Source organism: Rhodamnia argentea, chromosome 1 (assembly GCF_020921035.1).
Source record: "Rhodamnia argentea isolate NSW1041297 chromosome 1, ASM2092103v1, whole genome shotgun sequence".
Classification (NCBI taxonomy): Eukaryota; Viridiplantae; Streptophyta; class Magnoliopsida; order Myrtales; family Myrtaceae; genus Rhodamnia; species Rhodamnia argentea.
The window spans coordinates 6,454,234-6,476,350 of record NC_063150.1 but is presented as its reverse complement, the minus strand read 5'-3'; the positions used below and the strand labels follow the sequence as shown (position 1 = coordinate 6,476,350).

The 22,117-nt window shown below is 43.8% G+C and overlaps 2 protein-coding genes and 2 pseudogenes across 2 annotated transcripts; 1 reads left to right on the top strand and 3 right to left on the bottom strand.

The window, feature by feature from the left end:
• Positions 1-46: 46 nt before the first annotated feature.
• Positions 47-2,717, top strand: LOC115750190 (pre-rRNA-processing protein TSR2 homolog). The gene is made up of 4 exons (XM_030687377.2): positions 47-298; positions 487-575; positions 692-805; positions 2,401-2,717. Exons 1-4 carry the CDS (start codon positions 118-120, stop codon positions 2,605-2,607), a joined length of 591 nt encoding a protein of 196 aa, XP_030543237.1. The 5' UTR covers positions 47-117; the 3' UTR covers positions 2,608-2,717.
• A 498-nt stretch (positions 2,718-3,215) lies between these two features.
• Positions 3,216-4,677, bottom strand: LOC115750180 (annotated as a pseudogene).
• Positions 4,678-6,192: 1,515 nt separating this feature from the next.
• LOC115750181 lies at positions 6,193-8,766 on the bottom strand (annotated as a pseudogene).
• A 9,993-nt stretch (positions 8,767-18,759) lies between these two features.
• Positions 18,760-21,855, bottom strand: LOC115750236. Its single transcript, XM_030687453.2, has 3 exons — positions 21,436-21,855; positions 20,720-21,159; positions 18,760-20,142 (listed from the first exon to the last, which is right to left on the bottom strand). The coding sequence occupies exons 1-3, from the start codon at positions 21,583-21,585 to the stop codon at positions 18,840-18,842; spliced, it is 1,893 nt and encodes a 630-aa protein (XP_030543313.1). The 5' UTR covers positions 21,586-21,855; the 3' UTR covers positions 18,760-18,839.
• Positions 21,856-22,117: the final 262 nt, after the last annotated feature.

The window sequence follows — 22,117 nt, the reverse complement described above, 5'->3', positions numbered from 1 at the left end:
CTCGCCGCCAAGCAGACCGATCCCTCGAGTCCGTGCCTCCTCCCCGCCTCGATTCAGAGCGCGAGTTGGTCAAGACGATCGCCAAGAAGCTCTGACACGGTAAGTTTTCGTTGAGAGATGGAACCTCCGAGGCTGCTGGAACAGGCGGTGCCGATCTTCAGGGAAGGCATATCGCTGACGCTCGCCAGGTGGTCGGCTCTTCAGATGGCCGTCGACAACGAGTGGGGCGGTCGCAACTCGCGGCAGAGGGCCGATGAGCTCGGTCACGAGATCTTCGACTGGTGCACGCAACCGACAGGTACAGGTGCACCGATTACGATGCGGCTGACGTACGTGGGGGTTTTTGAGTAGTTCGTAGTGTGTTTCGTTCGGTGAACTCTGAGCTCGAGTGTCTGTTGGATTGTTCTTCGTGAATTGAATTTTGGGGAATGAGCTTCAATTTCCGCGCCGTTGGTCTAATTTGCTTCTTCTTTTTTATCCAATTAGAACCGCTTTACATTGACGATTTGGAAGATCTTCTGTACGAAGCCATGATTTCTCTGAACGTCGTGGCCGAAGATGGCAGTGTAGAGGAGGTAATGCCTTTCTTCTCCCCGAATTGACTGTGGCGTTGGTGCGAATTAGATTGCGCGGCCGGCCATAGCTGGTAAAACATGTTATCGTTATTGCTTAAGTCTACGTTACTGTGCAGGTGGCGGAGAAATTAACGTCCATGTATGAGGAATGTCTGGAAGGGAACTTCACAACAATTGAGAAACTAAGGGAGGCTTCTTTGAAGAAAGTAGCACCTGCGCACATCAAGCAGGTAATTCTTGTGAGAAACTTTGCCTGGATACCATAGGCTCCTTGTTTTTGTTGTTCGAAGTGATGGGTGATTGCTTAATGACGGGGAGTATTGTAATTGTTGGAAATAGTTTGAAAGGAGACTGGTTACTCATTGGCAATAGTACCTCCGAAGAGGAAGTGATTAGACTGTTGTTCTAAAGTGTAAAGTGCCTCGGCGGAGCAAGTCTTGTAGCTCATGGCCTATTTTCAGCAAGGCACATATGTATTTACAAAGCCTTTTAGACGAAAAATTAAGAGAACAGTGGATGAAGTTTTCGTGTGGAATTTTACTTTGGTTGGACCGTAAAGAGGATGAACTAAATAGATGAATCTTTTGCGATATGTCTTGCTCTCTCCGTTGTAACCAACTTTGTCTTTTGCAATGAGCAGAACTTTTCATTCACTTTTCAGTATAAAAAAAAAATCTTGTGACGTAGGGTCGCTGCTATAGGTGTAATCGACATTGAGTTTCTGCTGAGTGTGATAACATGGAATTGTTCAACCATCTACAATCCTGTCTTTGTTGAGACATGAGACATCCTTGATGGAACTTGATTTGGTTTCTGGTTGCTCGTCTTTAATTTTAAAGTTGGGAGCATATTCATGCGATCATTGTGATCAACAATAGACTCAATCGCTGCTATAGCTGTGATCGACATTGAGTTTCTGCTGAGTGTGATAACATGCAATCGTTGAACCATCTACAATCCTGTCTTTGTTGAGACTTGAGACATCCTTGATGGAACTTAATTTGGTTTCTGGTTGCTCGTCTTTAATTTTGAAGTTGGGAGCATATTAACGTGCAATCATTGTGATCGACAATAGACTCAATTGCTGCTATAGCTGTGATCGACATTGAGTTTCTGCTGGGTGTGATAACAGGCAACTGTTGAGCCATCTACAATCCCGTCTTGGTTGAGACTTGAGACATCCTTGATGGAACTTGATTTGGTTTCTGCTTGCTGGTCTTTAATTTTGAAGTTGGAACATATCAAAGGAGAGAATGAGGAGGAGCTAGAGTAGGGCCATTTATGTATTATTGTGATGCTAAGATTCAATTGGGTGGGGTCCCCTGCATTTCAGTTTTTCCCCCTTCTCCGTTGTTGATGCTAGGAATCCATTTTCTTTGTTTTGAGATCTTGACCAGGGAAATGTCTTCTTATAAAACCATTCCGTATACTTTGGTCTTTTTAGCATGATGTGTAGCTCTGGTGTCTTCAACATTTAAGTCCTCATTGAAGGTTTGACCTTTGAAGACTGTGTAATTGGTATCCTCATTAATAATAAGGGTTGCCAACGCTTCTCTCAGGGTTCTACATGAAATTTATCTTATCATGCGCAGGTTATTTCCTAGGAATGCACTTACAAGGGGACATGTCTATTATATTCTAGGAAAACATCATCTGCATGAACACACTGTGTATTGCATACAACACCAAAAATATTCTATGTAAAGTGCATCTTCGTCTTGACGGAGACATTAATCTTGGATTGGAGACCACTGTAGATATCAATCCTACGAGAGTTGTTATACAAGTCACAAATTCTCCTTGACACAACTTCATGTCTACATAGGTTGTTGAAGGTGAAGAAGACGAAGAAGACAGTGATAGCGAGGACATGACCGTGGATGATTTGCCGTACATGATGGTGGATGCACCAAAATCTCAGTCGAGCCCGACTGCAGTCGACAAAGCTGGAGACGAGGGGAGGCCACCTAGGACGGCTGATGCAGATGGATGGACAGTGGTTAGTTCAAGAAAAAGTAGGGCTAAAAATTAGTAAGACCGAACTTGTCTAAGGTTCTGCACGTATTTATGGGTAGTTTGTTGGTACTTCTCTTCTTGCCAAGTTCAAGAGTGATCCTTTGTAGTTGATATTTCTCACTAACGTAGTGAAGGGCAGATGCGGTAGCCATTTTTGAAAGCTGCCCATTAGCTTACTAGCTGCGAGACCTGTCGAGTTACGCTCTTCCCACTCTATATCGGCACAAACAAGCTGGTACCGACACAAACCGGAATTTTTTATCTTCTACTCGGAAGCGCTCTCTCTCTCTCTCTCTCTCTCTCTCTCTCTCTCTCTCTCTCTCTCTCTCTCTCTCACACCGATTCGCTTGCTCTTCTCCCCCTTCTCCGTGATAGTCCAGGAATGAAGCTACATTTGTTGATGGTACTTAATATAGGCGGTCGAGGAGGAGCAGGAGATGAACATTAACTTCTGTTTTCCATAAATGTAATGTAACATTACAGCTTCATCATAGATCCATTCATGGAACAGTGCACTACATGTTTTCGGAAAGAGAGACTGTTCTTTAACCGGACCGTATTTTGAACATTTTATAGAAGGTTTTTCCGAACCAGCTCCTTTTACCTATATTGCAGGGTGAGCTGTGCTATTCTACATTACAAACATCCATGCTGGTAGATATAATTGTATATCGGATAGGAGATTCATGGACTTAATATGTCCGGGACTTTATCTTTGTCATTCCGGTTATTGTCGCTAATGTTGATTTGTGCCGCTGCCGCCACTGTTGCTGCAAACCCTGCGGGTGCGTGGTCAGGAATGGGTTGTTCCTCATCTCGGCAGCTGTGATCCCTTCTGCATCTGCACACATCGCTGGCTTATCCGAAGCCAATTTCGATGAAGCGCCCTGTATGGAACGATCAGCATTTCCTTAACCTGAGTCATTACATTACTAGGAAAAAACTTGCTCCTGCATTGCTTGGTGTTTTCGGAGGAACGTGCAATCTCTTGCGACCTCTATGCCAGAATGCCAATTTCTAACCAAATGCTAAAAACTACAAAGAGTTATGTCAAATCGATTACCGACAAAACATCCGCCAATTTAGTCTTCTCCTCAGCCCGTGTTGTCCTGGCATTGAGAGTTGCTCAGTTGGCGGCGGCTGCGACTACCCCGCGAGTTATGGTGGTGGGACCCGTCGCTCTAACTTCTGCAGCTTGTATAGCGGCTGCATCACTCTGCTCCACAGGCTTCTCTCCGACCATCAGAGCAGTAACTTCCACGGCTTCGCCAATTGCGATCGGACCGCCACTGGCTGGTCATCATCACCGCTAGTTTTATTTTATTTTTTTCAGCACAAGCGGACCAGACACCAGAGGAGCCCGCTGCGAGTGTTGGCCTAGGACCTGTGTAAATTATCCTCAACAAAAGAGCTTCAAGTTATAAAACCATAAGACACTAGATTATTTAGCAAAAACTTCCGATATGATCTAAATTGCGTCGATGACAATCGTGACATCTCACAAAACTAGTTCGTGAATTGAACTCTTATCATGTGGCCATATGGTTTTTATATGCTATTGTTCTAGCGTTTGAATTTTCAAACAACTCGATTTCAATTTCCAAATTAGTCCTTGCCCAAAAAAAAAAAAAATATTGTCAAGACACTATAGAATCAAAAGTTTCAACGACTATTTTAAAATAGAACTACTCGAAAACTGCTCACTTGAAATCACACATGTCGCTTGATCACTTGGGGATTACTCTAGTGGCCACTATTCCCATCCGAAAAGAAAGAGTTGGAAGATTCGAATCTCCACCGTCGAAGGGAATGGGGTGGAAAAGCGTGAGGAGGGAGCAGGGTTTCGCAAGCTGCACAAGACATACAGCGCACGTAATATGACTTGTATAATAAAATAGGGTAGCGTAGAACCAAATAAAAAAAAATCACACTTGTCACCCAATGAACTCGGTGATGACGCGCCAGCCCGGAAGATCCAAGCTGCCACGTTCACTCCCTGCTCTGCCAGTATTTGACCGGCTCTTGTTGCCGTTGAGCCCCCCTGTGCGGATGTTCTTGGCTCATTTCGGAAAAGAAATGGTGACATTCATTTGCAATAACCAAACATTAGAGGCGATCGATCCAGTCCCATCAACGAACCTGGAACCGGACTAAAATCACCGGTTCTAATTTTTGAGATTGGAAACAGTACCGGATGGTATTGGGATAAAACCCAATCTTGGGCAGTCCGGTTCTGTCCTCCCTCCCCCCGAAATCATGGACCGGATCGAAAATCACCGGTTCTAATTTTATGGAATCGGAAACCAAACCGAACCGATCGAGTCTGTCTAGTTTGAGCAGTTTCAAATTCAATCGGTTCATCTTGGTCACCCCTAGGGGTGAGCGGTTCTAGGTTCTTTACGGGTTCTACCTAGAACCTAGAATCTACCCGTCGGAACATGTTCCTCATTTTTTGGAACCCGGAACCTACCCAGTCACAGGTTCTAGGGTCGGTTTCAAGGTACCCGAGAACCTATCAATTTTTTTATTTTTTTTTTTTTTTTTCATTTTTAGTTAAGCAAAATAAGAGTGAACGGTACAACATCTAAGAGAAAGTAGAGGCGAGTGATTTTAAGTTTCGTACATATTACATTTAGAACCCGAAACCAATCAATTGGAACACGTTTATCATTTTTTGGAATCAGAAACCTAAAAGTTTGTTTGGCTCCAAATTATACACTCAGCATCGAATGTCATAGAACATTGCAAGATCGTGCATAAACACATACCAAGAAAAATATAAAAATTTATTTCGGGATCTAGGTTCCAAGTAGTGGAGCCCGGAACCTACCCACTGGAACAGGTTCCTCAATTTTTGAAACCCGGAACTTACCTTACATACCTTGGAACCTGGAACCAGACCGGATCCTACTGATTCCGATTCCAGATTCTCGGTTTTACCCTAGAACCATGCTCACCCCTAGTCACCCCTACTACGTATGCAACAGTGTGCGATTATTGGGCCAAAAGAAAGCAGTCTTTTTTATGGCGTCATTCATGAAAGTTTGCTGACCTTGGCTGTCAGAACATTGTAAACCTAATGTACAGAAATTCTAAAGAGGCGGATCAGAAATAACAAAAGTATCAGAGAACAGACGGACATGACCTTCAACCGCTGAGTACGGAAAACTAGATCGAATTTAAACTACTGAAAGTCGACGTTCTTGAATTGATCAGCCCCATAAGGAAGCATGGTCTGGGGCCAAATTGGTAGTAACAACACAAAAGATGAACTTCTTGTTTAACCAAACCGAAGTACATGGAGAGAAATATTTAACATTTGGTGCAAGCAAAGGCAGGGAAATCAGCTCCAGACATCCCAAAGTCCAGCCTCATCAGTTGTTATGATAGTCTTCAGTAATTACCCAAGAGATCTCTACAGGTCCTTAAACACGAGGGTTCTTCAACATTCGTCGAAAAGTTTCTCCCCAACGAAACACTACTCGTCGCCGTCGTCGTCCGCTCCTTCAGGGAGTGGACAGCCTTGGTAGGAATTATTGTCGATGCACTACTGCAACAGCTTTTCCCAGTAAGGGTCCTAGATAAAAGCCAAGAATCATGGTCAGTCATGAACATTGTAATAGGTTGTCAGTACAAGCAATATACAAGGTGCATAGCCTTCAGAGATTCGAAATGGGTCAGGTGCATTTACGTCGCTCACAACGTGAGGGTTCCCGATGATGACAAGCAGAGACGGAGCGCGGGTTACTGCAACCTTGAATCTCCTCGGGTTGATTAAGAATCCGAGACAATGAGCTCTGTCAAACTCAGTATGCTTCAGTGTCGATCGGACAGTTGATTAAGAATCCGAGACAATGACCTCTCTCTCTTGACCCTGCAACCGTTCGACACTCCCCACCTTGACACCCTTCATACCGGACGATTCAAGTACCTTCCTGATGTTCACCACTTGCTAATGATATGGTGTTATTACCCCAATGTCGGCTTCCCTCATGCTCGAACTGCCTCTCAACTTTTGGATGAAATCGACGACTTTACTTGCTTCGGTTCGATTGAACCATGACGGGTTATTACCCTCTCTCTCACCACAGCCTTGTATGCCAATAAACAGAACGGGGAACTCCTTGTTTGGAAGCAGATCGGACGATGGGCTCACCAGAAGAGGAGTTTTCTTTACATGCTAATAATTGCCCTTCATAGAAAAGCTTTGACGGAAGATCTAAAATGGCAGGGTGGCACCGGTAGTTTCTCACCAATTTTGTCACAAACCCGGTGTCCTCATTCAGGTAGAAGTCGGGTTCAAAGAGCCTCTCCACGAAAGATTTTCCCAATCCACGAGCCTCGGCATCTTTGGAATGTATAACGGGGCCCCAGTTGCTTCGTCTCTCCAGCTAGTACAACCACCATTTCCTTCCGACAAAGGTTGGCAATGGGAACCATGAATTCAGGCTCTGAAGCTTGCCTGGCCTCATCCAGAAAAGTATGGGAATAGTGATTACGTTCTACGCCTTCGGCATGGAGAAGGGATGAGCTTGTATAAGTAGATGTGATGATCCTGCAGCGCATTAAAGCCCACAAGAGGAGGACATCTGAAGACAAACTCCACAAAATAGCAGTAGCGGATATGTTCGGCCTGAAGATCGTGATAAGGACTGCTGGTAGCACACAGCCTGAAGATCTCACTCTCTTTGACTTGGGCAACCTCATTTGTGATTAGTTTTTCCAGTACGTGATCTGCAGCGCTGTTGGAAGCAGCACAAATTAGAACCCTTGAACTTCCCCGTGTTTTGTATACCTGTAAAATCGCTACGACCAAGGTCATTGTTTTACCGGTTCCTGGAGGCCCGAAAATCACACAGGGAGGGAGCACCTTTGCAACCAAGGATCAGCTGAATGCAACGCCTTTGCTCCTCGTTCAAATTAGGCGTAAAAGGCACAAAGGGTGCTCCTTGGATCAACCTTCTGCCAGTTGAAACTGTTGGAAACAGAATTTCATTTCCTAAAAGCTCCGTAGCTTCAATGGCTTGATACAACCGCCTCATGTTTACCCGACTACAAGCAAATTGAACACTGTAAAAGATATCGTTACGACAACGGTCATGAAATTCCTCCGCAAATCTTAAAAGCACTTAATCAGCTTCGACGTGGTGAATGTAGCCCTGAATAGTGCCCCATCTACCAGTAATTTCCAAACATGTAAGTCACTGGATACCGAGGTATCTGTCAAGGAGAGTAATTTCAACTGGGAATACAGCAATAAAAAGCACAAGAGCATCGATTCTCTCCGGAACTTGTAATATTAACAGCTAATCAGGCCATAGCTGGTAGAATATGTTATCATTATTGCTTAGTTTACGGAACTCTCCAGGTGGCGGAGAAATTAATGTCCATGCATGAGGATCGTCTGGAAGGAAACTTCACAACAATTGAGAAACTAAGGGAGGCTTCTTTGAAGAGAGTAGTACCCGCGCACATCAAAAGGGTAATTCTTGTGAGAAGCTTTGCCTGGATACTTAAGACTCCTTGTTTTTCTCGTTCGAAGCGATGGGTGATTACTTGATGATGGGGAGTATTGTAATTGTTGATAAAAGTTTGAAAGGAAACTGGTTACTCATCGGCAATAGTGCCTCCAAAGAGGAAGTGATTAAGCTATCGTTCCAAAGTGTAAAGTGCCTCGGCGGAGCAAGTAATGTAGCTCATGGCTTATTTTCGTCAAGGCACACATGCATTTACAAAGCTTTGGGGACAAAAAATTAAGAGAACAGCGGATGAAGTTTTCATGTGGAATTTTACTTTGGTCGGACCGGAGAGAGGATTTAGGGTTCAGGGGTTTAGGATTAGGGGTTAGGGGTCTAGGGGTTTAGGATTCAAGATATAAGGATTTAGTGTTTAAAGTTTAGAGGTAAGGGATTAGGTGTTAATGGTTTAGCCTTTACGGTTTAGGGTATTGGGGCTAGGGTTTAACATTTGCCGTTTAGGGATTAGGGGTTAGGTTTTAGGCAATGTGTCCATGCAACCTAGCAAACGGCGGCCCATCGCCGAATCTTGCATCGTCAATTGATGAGCACACACCGAGAAATTCTTCTCCAGCAAATACGGTTGTGCCAAAAGGCGGTGCGCGCCTAAATTCTGCGTCCCCGGCATCATCACCAAATAGCAACCACAACAACCCCATTGAATTGGAAAACATAAAATTGGGAGAGACCCAGAACCGAACGAGGTCTCTAAAGATGAACTGGGTTTGCTCGGTTCTCATCTCACACCTAGACAACGCCCACCCATCGGCTCGGCTGTCCAAAGCCCGTTTCCATCTTTGCACCATGCTCGTCACTCTCTAAAACCCTAAGGCCTTCTTTATCGTAGAGAGAGAGAGAGAGAGAGAGAGAGAGAGAGCCACCGAGGCTGCTACCAGAGGAGGCGGCACCGATCTTTAAGGAAGGCATAGCACTGACGCTCTCCAGGTGGTCGGCTGATGGCCATCGACAATGCTTGGGATGGTCGCAACTCGTAGCAAAGGGCCGATGAGCTCGTTCACGAGATCTTCACTTGGTGCACGCAATGGAAAGGTACACACACTGATTAAGATGCAATAGACGTATTTTGAATAGTTTGTAGTGTATTTTATTTGGTGAATACTGAGCTCGATCTTAATAAATAAAAAAAAGGCTAGTAAATTACTCTTTTTTTTTTTTTGGTTGAAAGCTAGTAAATTACTGAAATAGTCGATTTTTGAACAATCGATCTTAGTTAATTTTGTAATTACCAATACGTCGATTTTGGAAATAGTCGAATAAACAATTTTCTGTTGACAAAAAAAAAATTACTGAAATAGTCGATTTTTAAACGCTAAACCCCTAACCCCAAACCCCTCAATCCTATATGCTTTTGGATATGATTCGTATTTTTGAACTTGGGTTCTATTTCTTCTCCCTCCTTTTTGATTCCGTGCCACTTCTATTGCGGTGGTCTCGATCCGCAGGAGCCGGAGATTCGCATGAAAAAAATTAGGGTGAGAGTCGCCTTCGCTCTTGCTTGACGCTGAAGCAAATGGTCAAAGCTCTCTTTTTATGAGGCTGGAATTGAGGAAATGGTCAAGGAATGGGGTGGTCAAGGCCGAAACCGAAAGGTCGTGAATACGGGTGTTATGTTGCCGGTTCTTGTAGGAAATTTATGGGGCCGGCAAAGTTGGCCGAGACCCGAAATGGTGGAACATTGACCGAAGAAGAAGACCCACTTCGATTTTTTATTTTTATTTTTCTCTTTATTTGGCCAGTACCCACTTTAAATATTGGCCAGCAAATGCTTGAAAGCTCCCCCCACCCATGAATTTGGAGGCGTTAGAAATGGAAACTAGGGTCTCGAAAGGTAGATATGAACCTTCACTTGGGTCTGGCGATGGAAGATAGGGGTGAGCGGTTTCGGGTTCCTTACTGATTTCACCTGAAACCTAGAACCTACTCGTCGGAACAGGTTCCTTATTTTTTAGTACTTGGAACCTCCCGTTATACTTTGGAACCTAAAACCTACCTCGTCACGGGTTCTAGGGTCGATTCCAGAGTATCCGAGAACCTATCAATTTCTTTTATTTTATTTTCTTTTTTCATTTTTAGTTAAGCAAAATAAGAGTGAATGTTACAACATCCAAGAGAAAGTAGATGTGAGCGATTTTAGGTTCCGTACAGATTACATTTAGAACACGAAACCAATCAATTGGAACACGTTTATCATTTTTTGGAATACGAAACCTAAAAATTTGTTTGGCTCTAGATTTTACACTCATCATCGGATGCTATAGAACATTGTAGGATTGTGCAAAAACATATACTAATAAAAATATAAAAATTTATTTTAGGATCTAGGGTCCAGATTTGAGATAATGGAACATGAAGTCTACCCGTCGGAACGGGTTCCTCAATTTTTGAAACCCGAAACCTACCCTACATACCTTGGAATGCGGAACCGGATCGGATCTTACAAGTTCCGGTTCCAAGTTCTCGATTTTACCCTGGAACCATGATCACCCCTAATGAAAGATCCAACATTTAACGCCCATAAAACAGGAGAAAAACGCCGAAAGATCAGCATTAACACGAGAATAGAACGTGTAAAGAAAGAGCTTTTATTAGCAGTCCATTTTGTTTTGGAAAACTTGCAGGAGAGGAAAGGTTTAACATCAAATATGGGATAAGTGTCCCATCAACATTTATTAGTTGGGTTTCAATTTCAACGGCAAATCCACTTGTTATTTTAGCGGTTGACCTTGAACTGGTGTACGAGGTAGTTGGATCGAGCATGAGGTTCTGTTGTTTATGGAACGCGGTCTCTGCTTATGTTCGGTCCAAGAGATTAGCCCAAATACGTTTCGCAATCCAGCCCATGATCTCTCAAGCATGGGTTCTCTATGAGGCAATCAAAATGGGTTGCGAATTCATGTTTTAACCCAAATTAATTAGAGGGAAATTTTCAAATTAGGGCTCAAAGTACCCTCATTTTCTCAAATAGTAGCCTAGTGGTTTTTGTTTCAAATAAGGGACTAAATTGCCCTCTTTGTCTCAAATAAGGGCCTGAAGTAAACATGATTGTGTCAAATAAGCGTTTGGCCTCTCCGGCCAGCCGACCGGATAAATATTCTAGTTGATCAAGAACATTTTTGTCAAAATACAATTTAACCTAATTTTTGGTTAAAATAAATCAAAAATTAAAAAATTTAAATGTTAAAAAACAAAAAAGAAGGACATACTCGCGGGAGGGCGACCTCACTTCTGTGGCCACCGCCCAAACGTCGGTGGGGTGGCGGCAATGGCCATCGAGGTCGCCGGTGCCTCGGCGAGGGCCGAGCCAACGGGCCCTTGCCTAGGTTTGGGGGAGGGCCGTAGCCCTTGGCTAATCGGTGTCGCCAATGCCCCCACCTTCTATGTACGAAATTGCTACCCCGTTATCTCGATGGTCCTCTAGAGAGTCGAACTCATCTAACTTCACCTCGTTGGCCTCCCCGCTTTCTAGTTGATTTGGCTTCGCACACCCGCAGTGAGTAACTCGAATAGTGTTGCTTCTACATCCTCCGTCTCTCTTAGGTTCGCTTAGTCATCACCACCGGAGTTGCCATCAAAAGAGGTCGTTGATGGTATGATCTAATTAAATGGGTCCATAGCTGAGATTGAAATTGTAGTTCATCTTTCCGCCTTACCATCACCTTGACGTCCCTGTCCATAACTCAACCCCCGAGCTCCCTCATTGACGTGGCAAGCTAATCCATGGAGTCGCCCATTCTTCATAGTTAATTAGTTGAGAAGAAAAATCACTCGGAGTGGGGCCTGGGTTGCGTGTCGGGTATGGATCGCTAGCATTGTGTGACATAAAAATGGATCAATTCGGGTGGAATCTTTTTCAGCCACCTGTTTATCGAGCCTAGCTCTATCACATGCAAGCCAGTAAGTGACTCAGTATGCATATGTGACGAAGGAGGATACACGGGTTAGAGAATACCGTATCCGAATATATTTAGAGGAACGTTGCCTGGCCGGCTACTGGGCCTTAGTCCACAGGATTCGGCCATCCTATCATGACCTAAACTTTGAATGGGCCTTGTCATGGGCCCTGCATGCAATTTGGCCTTTTCCCTCGAATACTTGCACCTGATTATTGTGAACGAATAACACACACATCGGGCTTTATTGAATACCCAAAATTAGGCCCATCGAACTTGGACTAATCCTTCGACCAAAAAAAAAAAATCCTTAGACTAAAACTCTGGGATCTATCTCTTGCATTGTGTTTTTGGGCTTATGGCCTATTGTAACATTGGTTATTGGACAACCCTGGGCCCTACCTCTTGCATTGTGTTTTTGGGCCTCAACGAAATTGGTTTTTTCCACAGTCTCATCAGCCCAAGTCTGCTTGATGAGAAATTTGTGTAGCAGTACCATTGTGTGCTTTGGTCAAAATTCTTTAAATGTTTGGTTGATATGAAAAGAATCATGAACTTTCTTTTTTTTTTTTTTGGTCGAATAAAGAATCATGCACTGATTATGCGGCATTCCGCCCTCGAATTACGGTGATATGCAGTCACTGTGGCCGGACATCAGGGGGGCTTAGACAGCCCAAGTTGAGCGACAAACGATTGCATTCCCGATCGCCTTTGTTCCGTTTCGACCCTTCGTTTAACATAGGAGCATTTCCATGGATGAATCCATTAGCGAGCTTGGTGCGTGAAAGCAGATCCGTTGCACCACGTACCCATTACGCTATATCAATAAATTTCCAATTTTTACCCAAACCGTCTCTTTTTTCTCCCCTCGAACGTGATCATTTAGTAACTACTCATCTTGACAAGTGATTATGGTTCCTTTTTTTTTCCTTCCTCCTTTTTGCCAAAGTCTACTTCTCTTCTAGATCTTTGCACAAAAAGTAAACTTTCTTTGGTTGGTCATCTTGATTTCTCTTGACTTGGTAAAACTTGCAAAGGTGGCACCCACATGTTTGACAGACCACAATTCAAAGATTTGTTGAAGACCATGATGATTAATAATCCTATTCTCTTAAAAAGCTCGATCCCTCCAAACTCGGATCTCAATGGAAAAACAAGCGCGTCCTAGGGCCGCACTAATTAAACCCTAATTACATTAACTATGAGACCAAAAAATATATAAAAACACACATATTCCTTGTTCCTTTCCTCTCGGTTTTACACCCACGAACGAATGTGCCCCAAATGGGGGTGGTATGAGAAGAATTTGTCAGATTTTTGAAGCACTTAGTCATCTTTGATGGGTCGGTCCTCCTTAATCATTATTAATATTTTTATAATTTTTTTGGGTCAAATTTATAATTTTTCACTAGGTTACAAAAAGGGGTCTTTGTTATAATTATTAGGAGATTAAAAATCACAAATGGGGGCAGCTGAGAGGGGATCATGATGCCCATCACATGTTGCCACTGACATCATCATATCTGGCCACGACTTCCCCTCTTTTCGATGTTTCCCAACATTCAAACATCACGTGTCCATTTTGTTTTTTTTCCAGTCATCGATCTTTGTCGAATTACGCTTCTCTCCCCTATTTACATTTCTAAACCTACAGGAAATATTTACATTGACAAGCGTCCCTAACGCACTCCTTTGACGGTTTGAATGGTTTGATTTTTACTTTTTCACTCAGCTAAAAAAATGTTGAGTTCACGTGCTTCGACTCTTTTCAATTTGAGACATATAAAAACTGCGTCATCGATGGCGGCTCGTGACACTCCGACCATGCACTTATAAAAAGGAGTTAATAGAATGAAAAAAGTACAGTAATGTTTGTAGCTTCTCGTTCTATAATTGACCTTAGCCGGTGAGCTTATTGATGGAAGTCTTCTCAAGCAAACGCCTAAAAGAGCAGCAAAAAGATTCACCCTTTTGGAAAATAACATGCTAGTTTTGCCAAGAAAACATCCATGCGGCTCTTGTTCTCGACAAGGGCAGAACCGTCCTTCGGAAGACAAAGCTGCTTGCGAGGTAGACTTGGCGTAAAAAAGTCATATAAAAGAAAATTGCTCCATAAGCCACTGACCATTTTGATCAAAGAATGAAATATAAGCTGACGGCCCTCGTAGGGAGCTGTGCCAAAAACCCCACCTAAACTTTCGCCTCAAGTTAATAAACCATGCATTAGGACCCTTGAGAAAAAGGAAATATACAATTAGGAAACTCATATAATCTCATTGAATACACATTAAACCCTAGTTAAGAAAATGGGGGTGTCCTTCTGACATTGAGATTCACATCTGTCAGAAGCACCCTCCCACTAATTTGAATTATGCCTGGCTTCCACTCCAAGGAAAACCGAAGATGTGCATGGCATGATTCCAACTTCATCCCACACGAAACATATCTTATATGTCCGTGACACTTTGGTCTATTCTCTTTGTTGAAGTTGAGCTCGTCTAGAATAATGAGCAGCTGTGCATGTGGAGTCACGCGGAGCCAGTCGAATAATAATTCCCGTCTACAGCCAAATTATTAGGTAGGCCAAAAGAGGAAAAAAACAATGTGGAGTAGTGGAAGCATGAGCTGAGACCCAATACTTGTAGTTAGAATTTATATGAGATGATTGCACTGGAGAAGCTTCTGCTATCGCAGCTGTCTTTATCCATATGAAGCAAACGAGTTCCTGGTTAAGTTGTGGGGGTGTGAATTAAGATCTTGTGTAGATGACATTTTTAGGGTTTAGTATGAAAAGAAAGCCAAAGAGAGAAGGAAAAAAAAGGCTTGTTAGCTGGAGTAGCGTGGAAGGGCAAAGACCAAAACAACATGTCACAAGACTCAAGGCTGACGACTATGCAACTTGCAAGCAAAGAAAGGAAACAAAAAAAAAAGTTAGGTGAAATTTGGAAAATTTATAAATAAGCATTTATTTATGGGGGGGTCAACACGATCGGTACTTGGTAGGTTAGGAAAGCCCTCTTTATGAAAGTGAAGAAAAAAAAATGAGAGTGACAATATCTGCTAAACAGCTGCTTATATAATCATATGCTGGCACATGACCAATTCTCACATGTTCTAGAGTGCTCTCCTCCTAACTGCTGCAATTTTGGCACTGCCCTATATATGTATATATATATAATCATGTGACCGAATATTCATGTTCTTCAGCGAGATGTTAATTAAGGCCGGTATAACTTACCTATCCGGACAAAACCCATCAAATTATAGTAGAAAAGGAACGGAGTAAAACCGCGTTGTCGCCGTTCAAAAGCGTGCGTGATGAATACACATCGCAATCCAGATCACAATGCTCTTTCTTCTTAGTAGGAATAAACTAATTTCCTTCTTGCTTAATCGACATATATTTAAAACTACAACCCTTCCAACTGCATGTGTACTTGCTGTCCCTCTTCGTTTTATGGCACAACAACTGCAAGAGTCGAAAAGCAATCGATGAACACAGGCAACATGTGAATCCCGCCTCCCCTAATTCGGGCAAAGCGACAAACAACAAGCGAACCCTCCAAAAGGAAATGAGCAGACGAAGTTTCATGAGAGCCAAGCGGGTTAATTCAATGTTGGGTTTTGAAAAGAAAGGCAAATGCACGCTATCGCAGTAAGGCCATAAGTTTGGCCACCGGGGACTCTACACATGCAGTGCGTATAATAATGATCGATTCTCCAACCAAACTCTCTCTCTCTCTCTCTCTCTTACTAGTCATTGTCCATACAGCTTTCACCCAATTCATGACTCCTTTGCTGTGTTTTTTTGGCTGCATTATTGGCCTTCTTTGTTGGTTCAGGAATTTTGCAGAGATTAGACCCTCCAATTGCTAGAGTAAGGAATTTCCCAAGGCATTTTGTGATCGTGTTTGTCATCTCAAAGTCATTTCTACTCAATGAATTCGTAGATCTTAGCTTGCCTGCGACGCTTTTTGGGAATGGAGCTTACATGGACAGTCATAAAAAGAAAGCAAACTACAAGAAACTCGGTTAATTTTCTTTAAATTTTATCATCAAATTATCAAGTTGGATAGCATGTGATAGTTGTCAGGTGTACACATTTGGGGTTTTATCCTCCGTTTGTCACATGTGTATTAATTTAAAATTTTCCGTGGTATTAATTCAAAACGGAAGGTAAATTTGTCACACGTGTACCGGTTTGAGATAAATTTATCACGGATGTATCGGTTTGAGGTTTTTGATTATCGAAAAAATAGTTTGGGATAAATTTGTCATTGATATACCAGTTTGAGGTTTTTTATGATAAAAAAAATTAATTTAGGATAATTCTGTCACAGGTATATCAGTTTAAGATTTTTCGTAGTGTTTTTTTTTTTTTTTTTGGTAAGGAGGTTTTTCGTGGTGTTAATCCATCAAAAAATAAAGAATTGGTTTCGAAAGATAGATTTTCAGGTAGAATCTGAAGAGCTCACCCCCTACATCGAAATGCGGACGCCATCTCCTTCACGGCAGTTTTGGATCGTCATACTTAATGCACCACTAACCTTTTCAAATTACTAGAGTGTTCCCTGTTCAGGAATTGGCAGCACTCGGTCAATTTACAAACTTCACATGGCCGAAATTGAGCCATGTCAGGGGGGCGAAAAGCCCCTATTGTCAACATAATTACTCACTCCGGAGGCAAAATTTAACATGCCTTCTCTGTTTTTGTTTTGTTTTTGGGTCTGCTTTTAAATTTGTTTCTGGTATTGAGTGTTTGATTAGACCCTTTCGTTCTCTCTTTTCGCGTTTTTCAAATCAAAGCGACTGACATACACTTTTGGACTGTGGTGGCTTCGTTCGCACTTCGCAGTGTCCTTTTTGGCTTCACCCATAATTCTTGGTTTTGTCACCCCTTCTTCGCACCATTGGAAGGAGAGCAGCGTTGGTGCACTCGAAGTCATGGCCCCATCCACAAATTTATCTCGTGCTAGGAGATTTGGAAATGAAGGAAAGATTAGTCTCGTCCTCACATGTAATGGAACGTAATGTAATGAGATGTCGCTGGTCTATGAATTTCTCGCGCATTAATTTTTCTTTTTACTGATGTCACGAAAAAAACCAAATCGATACACATACGATAGATTTATCTCACATTATTTCTTGATCACGAAAAACCTCAAACTGCTGCACATGTCACGCATTGACCCGAGACTGTTTTTTTTTACTATAAGAGATCCCAAGCTGGTGCATCTATGATATATTTTCTACCTCAAACTAATTTTTTTTATCATAAAAAAATCTTAAATTGGTACAATTGTGAAAAATTTACTCTCTGTTATTTTTCGTTAAATTGAGTTCAACACTACGAAAAATCTCAAACCGATACACTCGTGACGGATATAGAATAAAAATCTCAAATTGATGCACCCTTCAACTGTTATGTGTCATCCAACTTAGCAATTTGGCGGTAAAATTTAAATGAAAACTAATTGAGGGTGAATATGTCACAAATATACCAGTTTGAAGATTTTGGTGGTCAAAAAAATAGTTTAGGGGCATATTTGTTACGGGTATATCGGTTTGAGGTTTTTGGTGATCGAAAAAATAGTGAGGTTCGTTGTCAAAAAAATATTTTGGAGTAAATTTATCACGGATGTATTTGCTTGAAATATTTCATAGATATTAAGCGTTTTTTTTCTTGCTTTCAAAGAGGCCGACCGGGTAGACAAGAGCGCGAACTTTCCGCGAAGACACAAAAACTCGAAATGAATTATAGGGGACAGAATGATGTCATGGCATATCAATATCACTTAGGATATTTTATATATGACAACAATTGTATCATGGAAATGGATATAACTCGACAATGTCCGGTCGAAATTTTTGGTATTTTGTAGTGAATTATCCAAGCTAAGTTGAAGCGCCAATAAGTAAATGGAATTCCTTTGGCATACTAAAATATGATATAATAAATTAATTTGCGATAAATTTATCAAAATTACTAATTTAGGGTGTATTAATTTGAGGTGGTACTTAGGGGGTTTTTTTTTCTATTTTTTCGGTCGATACTTACGGGATTTTTTTTTTTTGGGTCGAAACTTAGGGGTTGTTTAATCGAAGACCTTTTTGTGTTTTTTGCATGGGGCGAAGCAGAAAACGCTTCGGGGGGGCGGGGCGCGCGTAGCCAAAATAAATGAAATCTAGTAGAATGTCAGACATTGTCAGGTGCTTTGGATGAACCAAAGTTACAAAGCCCTCCCTGCAAACAATCAATTATTTTTCAGACAAGACATGGCAAGAGGAACCCTATGCCACCCTCCCCTTCTCTCTCTCTCTCTCTCTCTCTCTACAGTAATAAATTCATCAGACCCTTCTCTCGCTTTCAACTGCAATTCACTACTGCCACAGCAGTACACTAGATTTTTCTTTTTTCAATTGATAGATACAGCAGCACCCATTTCCCCAAAAGATTTACTAATTTGCTCCTGTATGAATTTTAGTGGATGCAGCGACGCGATCTTAACCATCCATTCGGACAAAGCATATGTTCGAAATTCCTAAACTTAGAACCGAAGAAGAAAGAGGGAGAGAGATTCGAAATGGAACTAAAGTCCAATACAGAAAAGTTCTGTACATATGCATGAGATATCCATAGATGAAGAAGCTAACAAAATTTTCTTCCAGGCTAAGGTCCGACGTCCTTTTTAACTTTGTACAAATAGACGATTCTTTCCCCTCCCCGCCCCCCCCCTGCAACCCCCTTCTTTTCTCGGCGCCGGTCAAGAAATCCCTGTGGAACGTAAAACTCAACGAGGCTAAAGGAGGAGCAAAATGTGTCAGCAACTTAGGGCCTCATACTTCACCGGAAGCGGACGATTGATCCCGACCTGAGTCAACAAGCTACTGACCACCGCGAGATCGCGGCAAAACACCCCCTGAAACCCTGTCCCGTTGGCTCCTGCTCCCGCCGTTGCTGTGGTATTCTTGTTCTCACCAGAAAGGATCCTGTTGCTGGCGGAATTCGCACTTTCTATGGACGGTATTGCGGCCTGGTTCGCCTTGGGCTCCTCGGGGTTGTTGCTCTCCTGCGCCTGATGGAGCTTGACTGCCGCTGCCGCCTGGATTGCAGCTGTGGCAGCTTGCTTCCGCTGCTTCTCTGCCGCAACCTCCTCCTCCAGGATGCACGACAGGATGCTGTTGTAGCCCTTCTGGATCAACCGGTACAGCAACAATGCCGACATCCTGGAGCGGTCCCGGACGGACTCGAGGTCCCGCTCGTCCGCAAACTCACAACGCTCAATGAAGCCCACGGCCTTGTCGGGCTTGTGCTTTAGGGAGAGCAACAGGTGGGCCCGATCCAATTCGGACCGCGAGCACCCCCGTCTCAACCCAATCAGCCCATAGTAGTCCACATTCCCGGTCTTGCCAGATGCCACCAATTGTTTCAATTCCTGGATTTTTGTGGCGAGTGTGCACAATTTTCCTGGAATTTCGCGGTAATGCACGTGGTGGCGCTTCCAGGCTGGCCCGGGGAGTTTCCGATCGCGCAGGATCGTGTTGTAGAGAAGCTTCAGGTGTTCCAGGTCGTGGAGGCAATCAGGGATGCACCGGATTCCCTCCAGGAGCTGGGCTCGGGTCTCCAGGGCCTGGATGCAGGTCGGGTCGAGTGCCAAGGTCCTGTTGCAGTCCGCGATGGACTCTGCAACCCGGCCAGCAGAGCGGTATGCCGAGGCCCGGTGCATATAGCACTCAGCCAGGAATCCCTGCGGCGCGGCCATACCGCGGCGGCTGTCAACTATTTTAGTTAAGTGGCGGATGGCCTCGGAGTGGAGGCCCACATCAAGTGCAGCAAGGGCCGCGGCGCGGCGGCGGCGTAGGAGCTTGATGTGGCTCAGGAGCTGGTTGACGGACTCAGGATCGGAAGCGGATGCAGCGGCCCGGGGCGGCGTGCCGGGCAGGATGTTTGGGGAGGCGATCTCGGCGGGGATCGGGAGGTCCAACAGGGAGAAGCTGTCGTCGGACCAGGAGACCGACTCGCGGCGGAAGGCCGCCGTGGCGAGGCGCTTCCCGGTCTGGAGGAGGACCATGGCGTCCTCCATTAGGCCCAAGTGGCAACACGCCTGGCCCAAAACCAAATACCTGCAACACAAAATAAAACTCGGTCAAAACCTGAACACTTCTGGAATTGATGCAAACGTTCCACCTTACACACCGTCCATTAAGACTTTCAATATTGTATTAGGTCACACATCCTAGAGAAGTCCACGTTCTACCCACTGACAAAGCTTCAATTAAATAAAGCAAGAATTAAACAAAGACAGAGATTAGTCTTGGTTCTTATGCAACTTTTTTTTTAAGCAACTGCTTAACCTAAAGTTAAAAAAAGTTTAACAATGAAGAAAAGTAGCGAGTAATTATGGGATTTTTCCACTTTTGAATGCATAGTAATACAAGCAAAAAGGCAATTTGCAGGATTGATTCATGGTCAAATTAAGGTAAACAGATCCTTAATCACCGGATTTACTCAAACCCATAAAGAAGAGGGTAAGAATGATGTTCCCAACACCCGACTCATCAAAAGTAGAACCCCGAAAAAAGACCATTCATTCATAATGATAACCCAAAAAAAAAAATAAAAAAAAGGAAAACCTGCAAAGAAATTAAATAAAAAAAAAGGCAGCAAATCTCAAAAAACCAGTAGACATAGCGAAATTACCTCCACTGCCCTTCTTTGTCGCAGTTCTTGCACAGCCCGGCCATCACCTTCTTCTTCAGGTCCGACACGGAGAAGCACTTGAAACTCGGATCTCGGCTCGGCGACCCGGGGCGCGAGAGCAGCTTGACCCGCTCCCTCGACAGCTGCTGCGACGACCCGTCCGACGACGACGACGACGAAGACGAGGAGGAGGACGACGTCGACGACGACGTTGTGTCGTCGCTGGCCAGCTTGAGGCTGGGGATGTAGTCCTGGAGCATGTCGGCGACGTCCTTGAACCGCCGGAGTTGGAGGAGGCACCTCGCCTTGAGTTCGAGGGCGGGTTCGAGCCGAGGCGACCGGGCGAGGGCAGAGTCGAGGAGGCTCAGCGCCGACGCGATCTCGCTCGGCTCTTGGCTCGCCATCAGATGCTTCGCTTCCTTTATGTACCTACCCACGGCCTGCGAGACCGGAACAACAATCAATGCGTGACGACGAGAGCCATCAATGACTGAATGAACCAAACAATGTCAAAGAATCGATCGAGAGTACGGTAACCAAGTAAAACTCAGAATGCAGATACAGAGAGAAGGATGAGAAAGAAGGAGAGACAGAGTGAGGTCGAGATTTGACAACAACACTGCGCAAAAGATGCTATTTTTAGACTCTCGACCTCCGCGAACGACCGATCGTGGGCCGAGAGTAAACGGCGAGAGAAGCTCTGTTCTGGGCAATACCTTTCGGTTGGTGAGCCACCAGTGCCTTCTCTCGCCAGCAGTCAGACAAGGAGAAGAAGAAGCCATGGCCGTTCTGGTCCTGGTTCTGGCCCTTGCCGGGGTTGATGCAATGTGGGTTCTTGTTCTTGCTACTGAAGAACAATCGACCATGGACGACTCTCTCCCTCTCCCTCTCCCTCTCCTCTCCTCTCTGTCCCTTCTCAGAGGCTAACAACGCATTCTCGCGAGGGGAAATAATAAAGGGGGAGGAGAGAAATGAGAGTGGGGAGGAATAAATGAGAAGAGAGGGGAAATGGAAAGGAGTTGGTGGTGGCGAGAGTGAGAGAGAAGGGAATGGGAATGGGAGGGATTTAAATCGGGCCTCGAAGAGATTTTCGGAGAGTTAAAAACGAAACAGGGGAGAGAGAAAATGTCCAGCTTTGACCTCAGAAGAAAGCTTTGATCCTTCATCTTCACAGCTGGCAACACACCTCAGATTATCTCTCTCTCTCTCTCTCTCTCCCCACACAGGGCTATGTACAGTGGCCTATGCTACGACCATGGTGGTGTAGCGGAATGATCCAAGAGATGTTTACCTATGTCCACATGAAATAAATGAAATCCCACCACCATACTTAGGCACAAGTTAATTAAGACAGAACCGTGCGGGAAAAAGAGAACTATATTTGGATACATTAAACGA

Bases quoted from the DNA above. Each gene is read 5' to 3' on its own strand.
- LOC115750190 (XM_030687377.2), top strand. From the start codon at position 118: ATGGAACCTCCGAGGCTGCTGGAACAGGCGGTGCCGATCTTCAGGGAA. The intron at 299-486 runs GTACAGGTGCAC...TTATCCAATTAG, and splicing joins CTGGTGCACGCAACCGACAG to AACCGCTTTACATTGACGAT. The intron at 576-691 runs GTAATGCCTTTC...GTTACTGTGCAG, and splicing joins AAGATGGCAGTGTAGAGGAG to GTGGCGGAGAAATTAACGTC.
- LOC115750236 (XM_030687453.2), bottom strand. From the start codon at position 21,585: ATGGTCGATTGTTCTTCAGTAGCAAGAACAAGAACCCACATTGCATCA. The intron at 21,160-21,435 runs GTATTGCCCAGA...CCGGTCTCGCAG, and splicing joins GGTGGCTCACCAACCGAAAG to GCCGTGGGTAGGTACATAAA. The intron at 20,143-20,719 runs GTAATTTCGCTA...TTTGTGTTGCAG, and splicing joins GACAAAGAAGGGCAGTGGAG to GTATTTGGTTTTGGGCCAGG.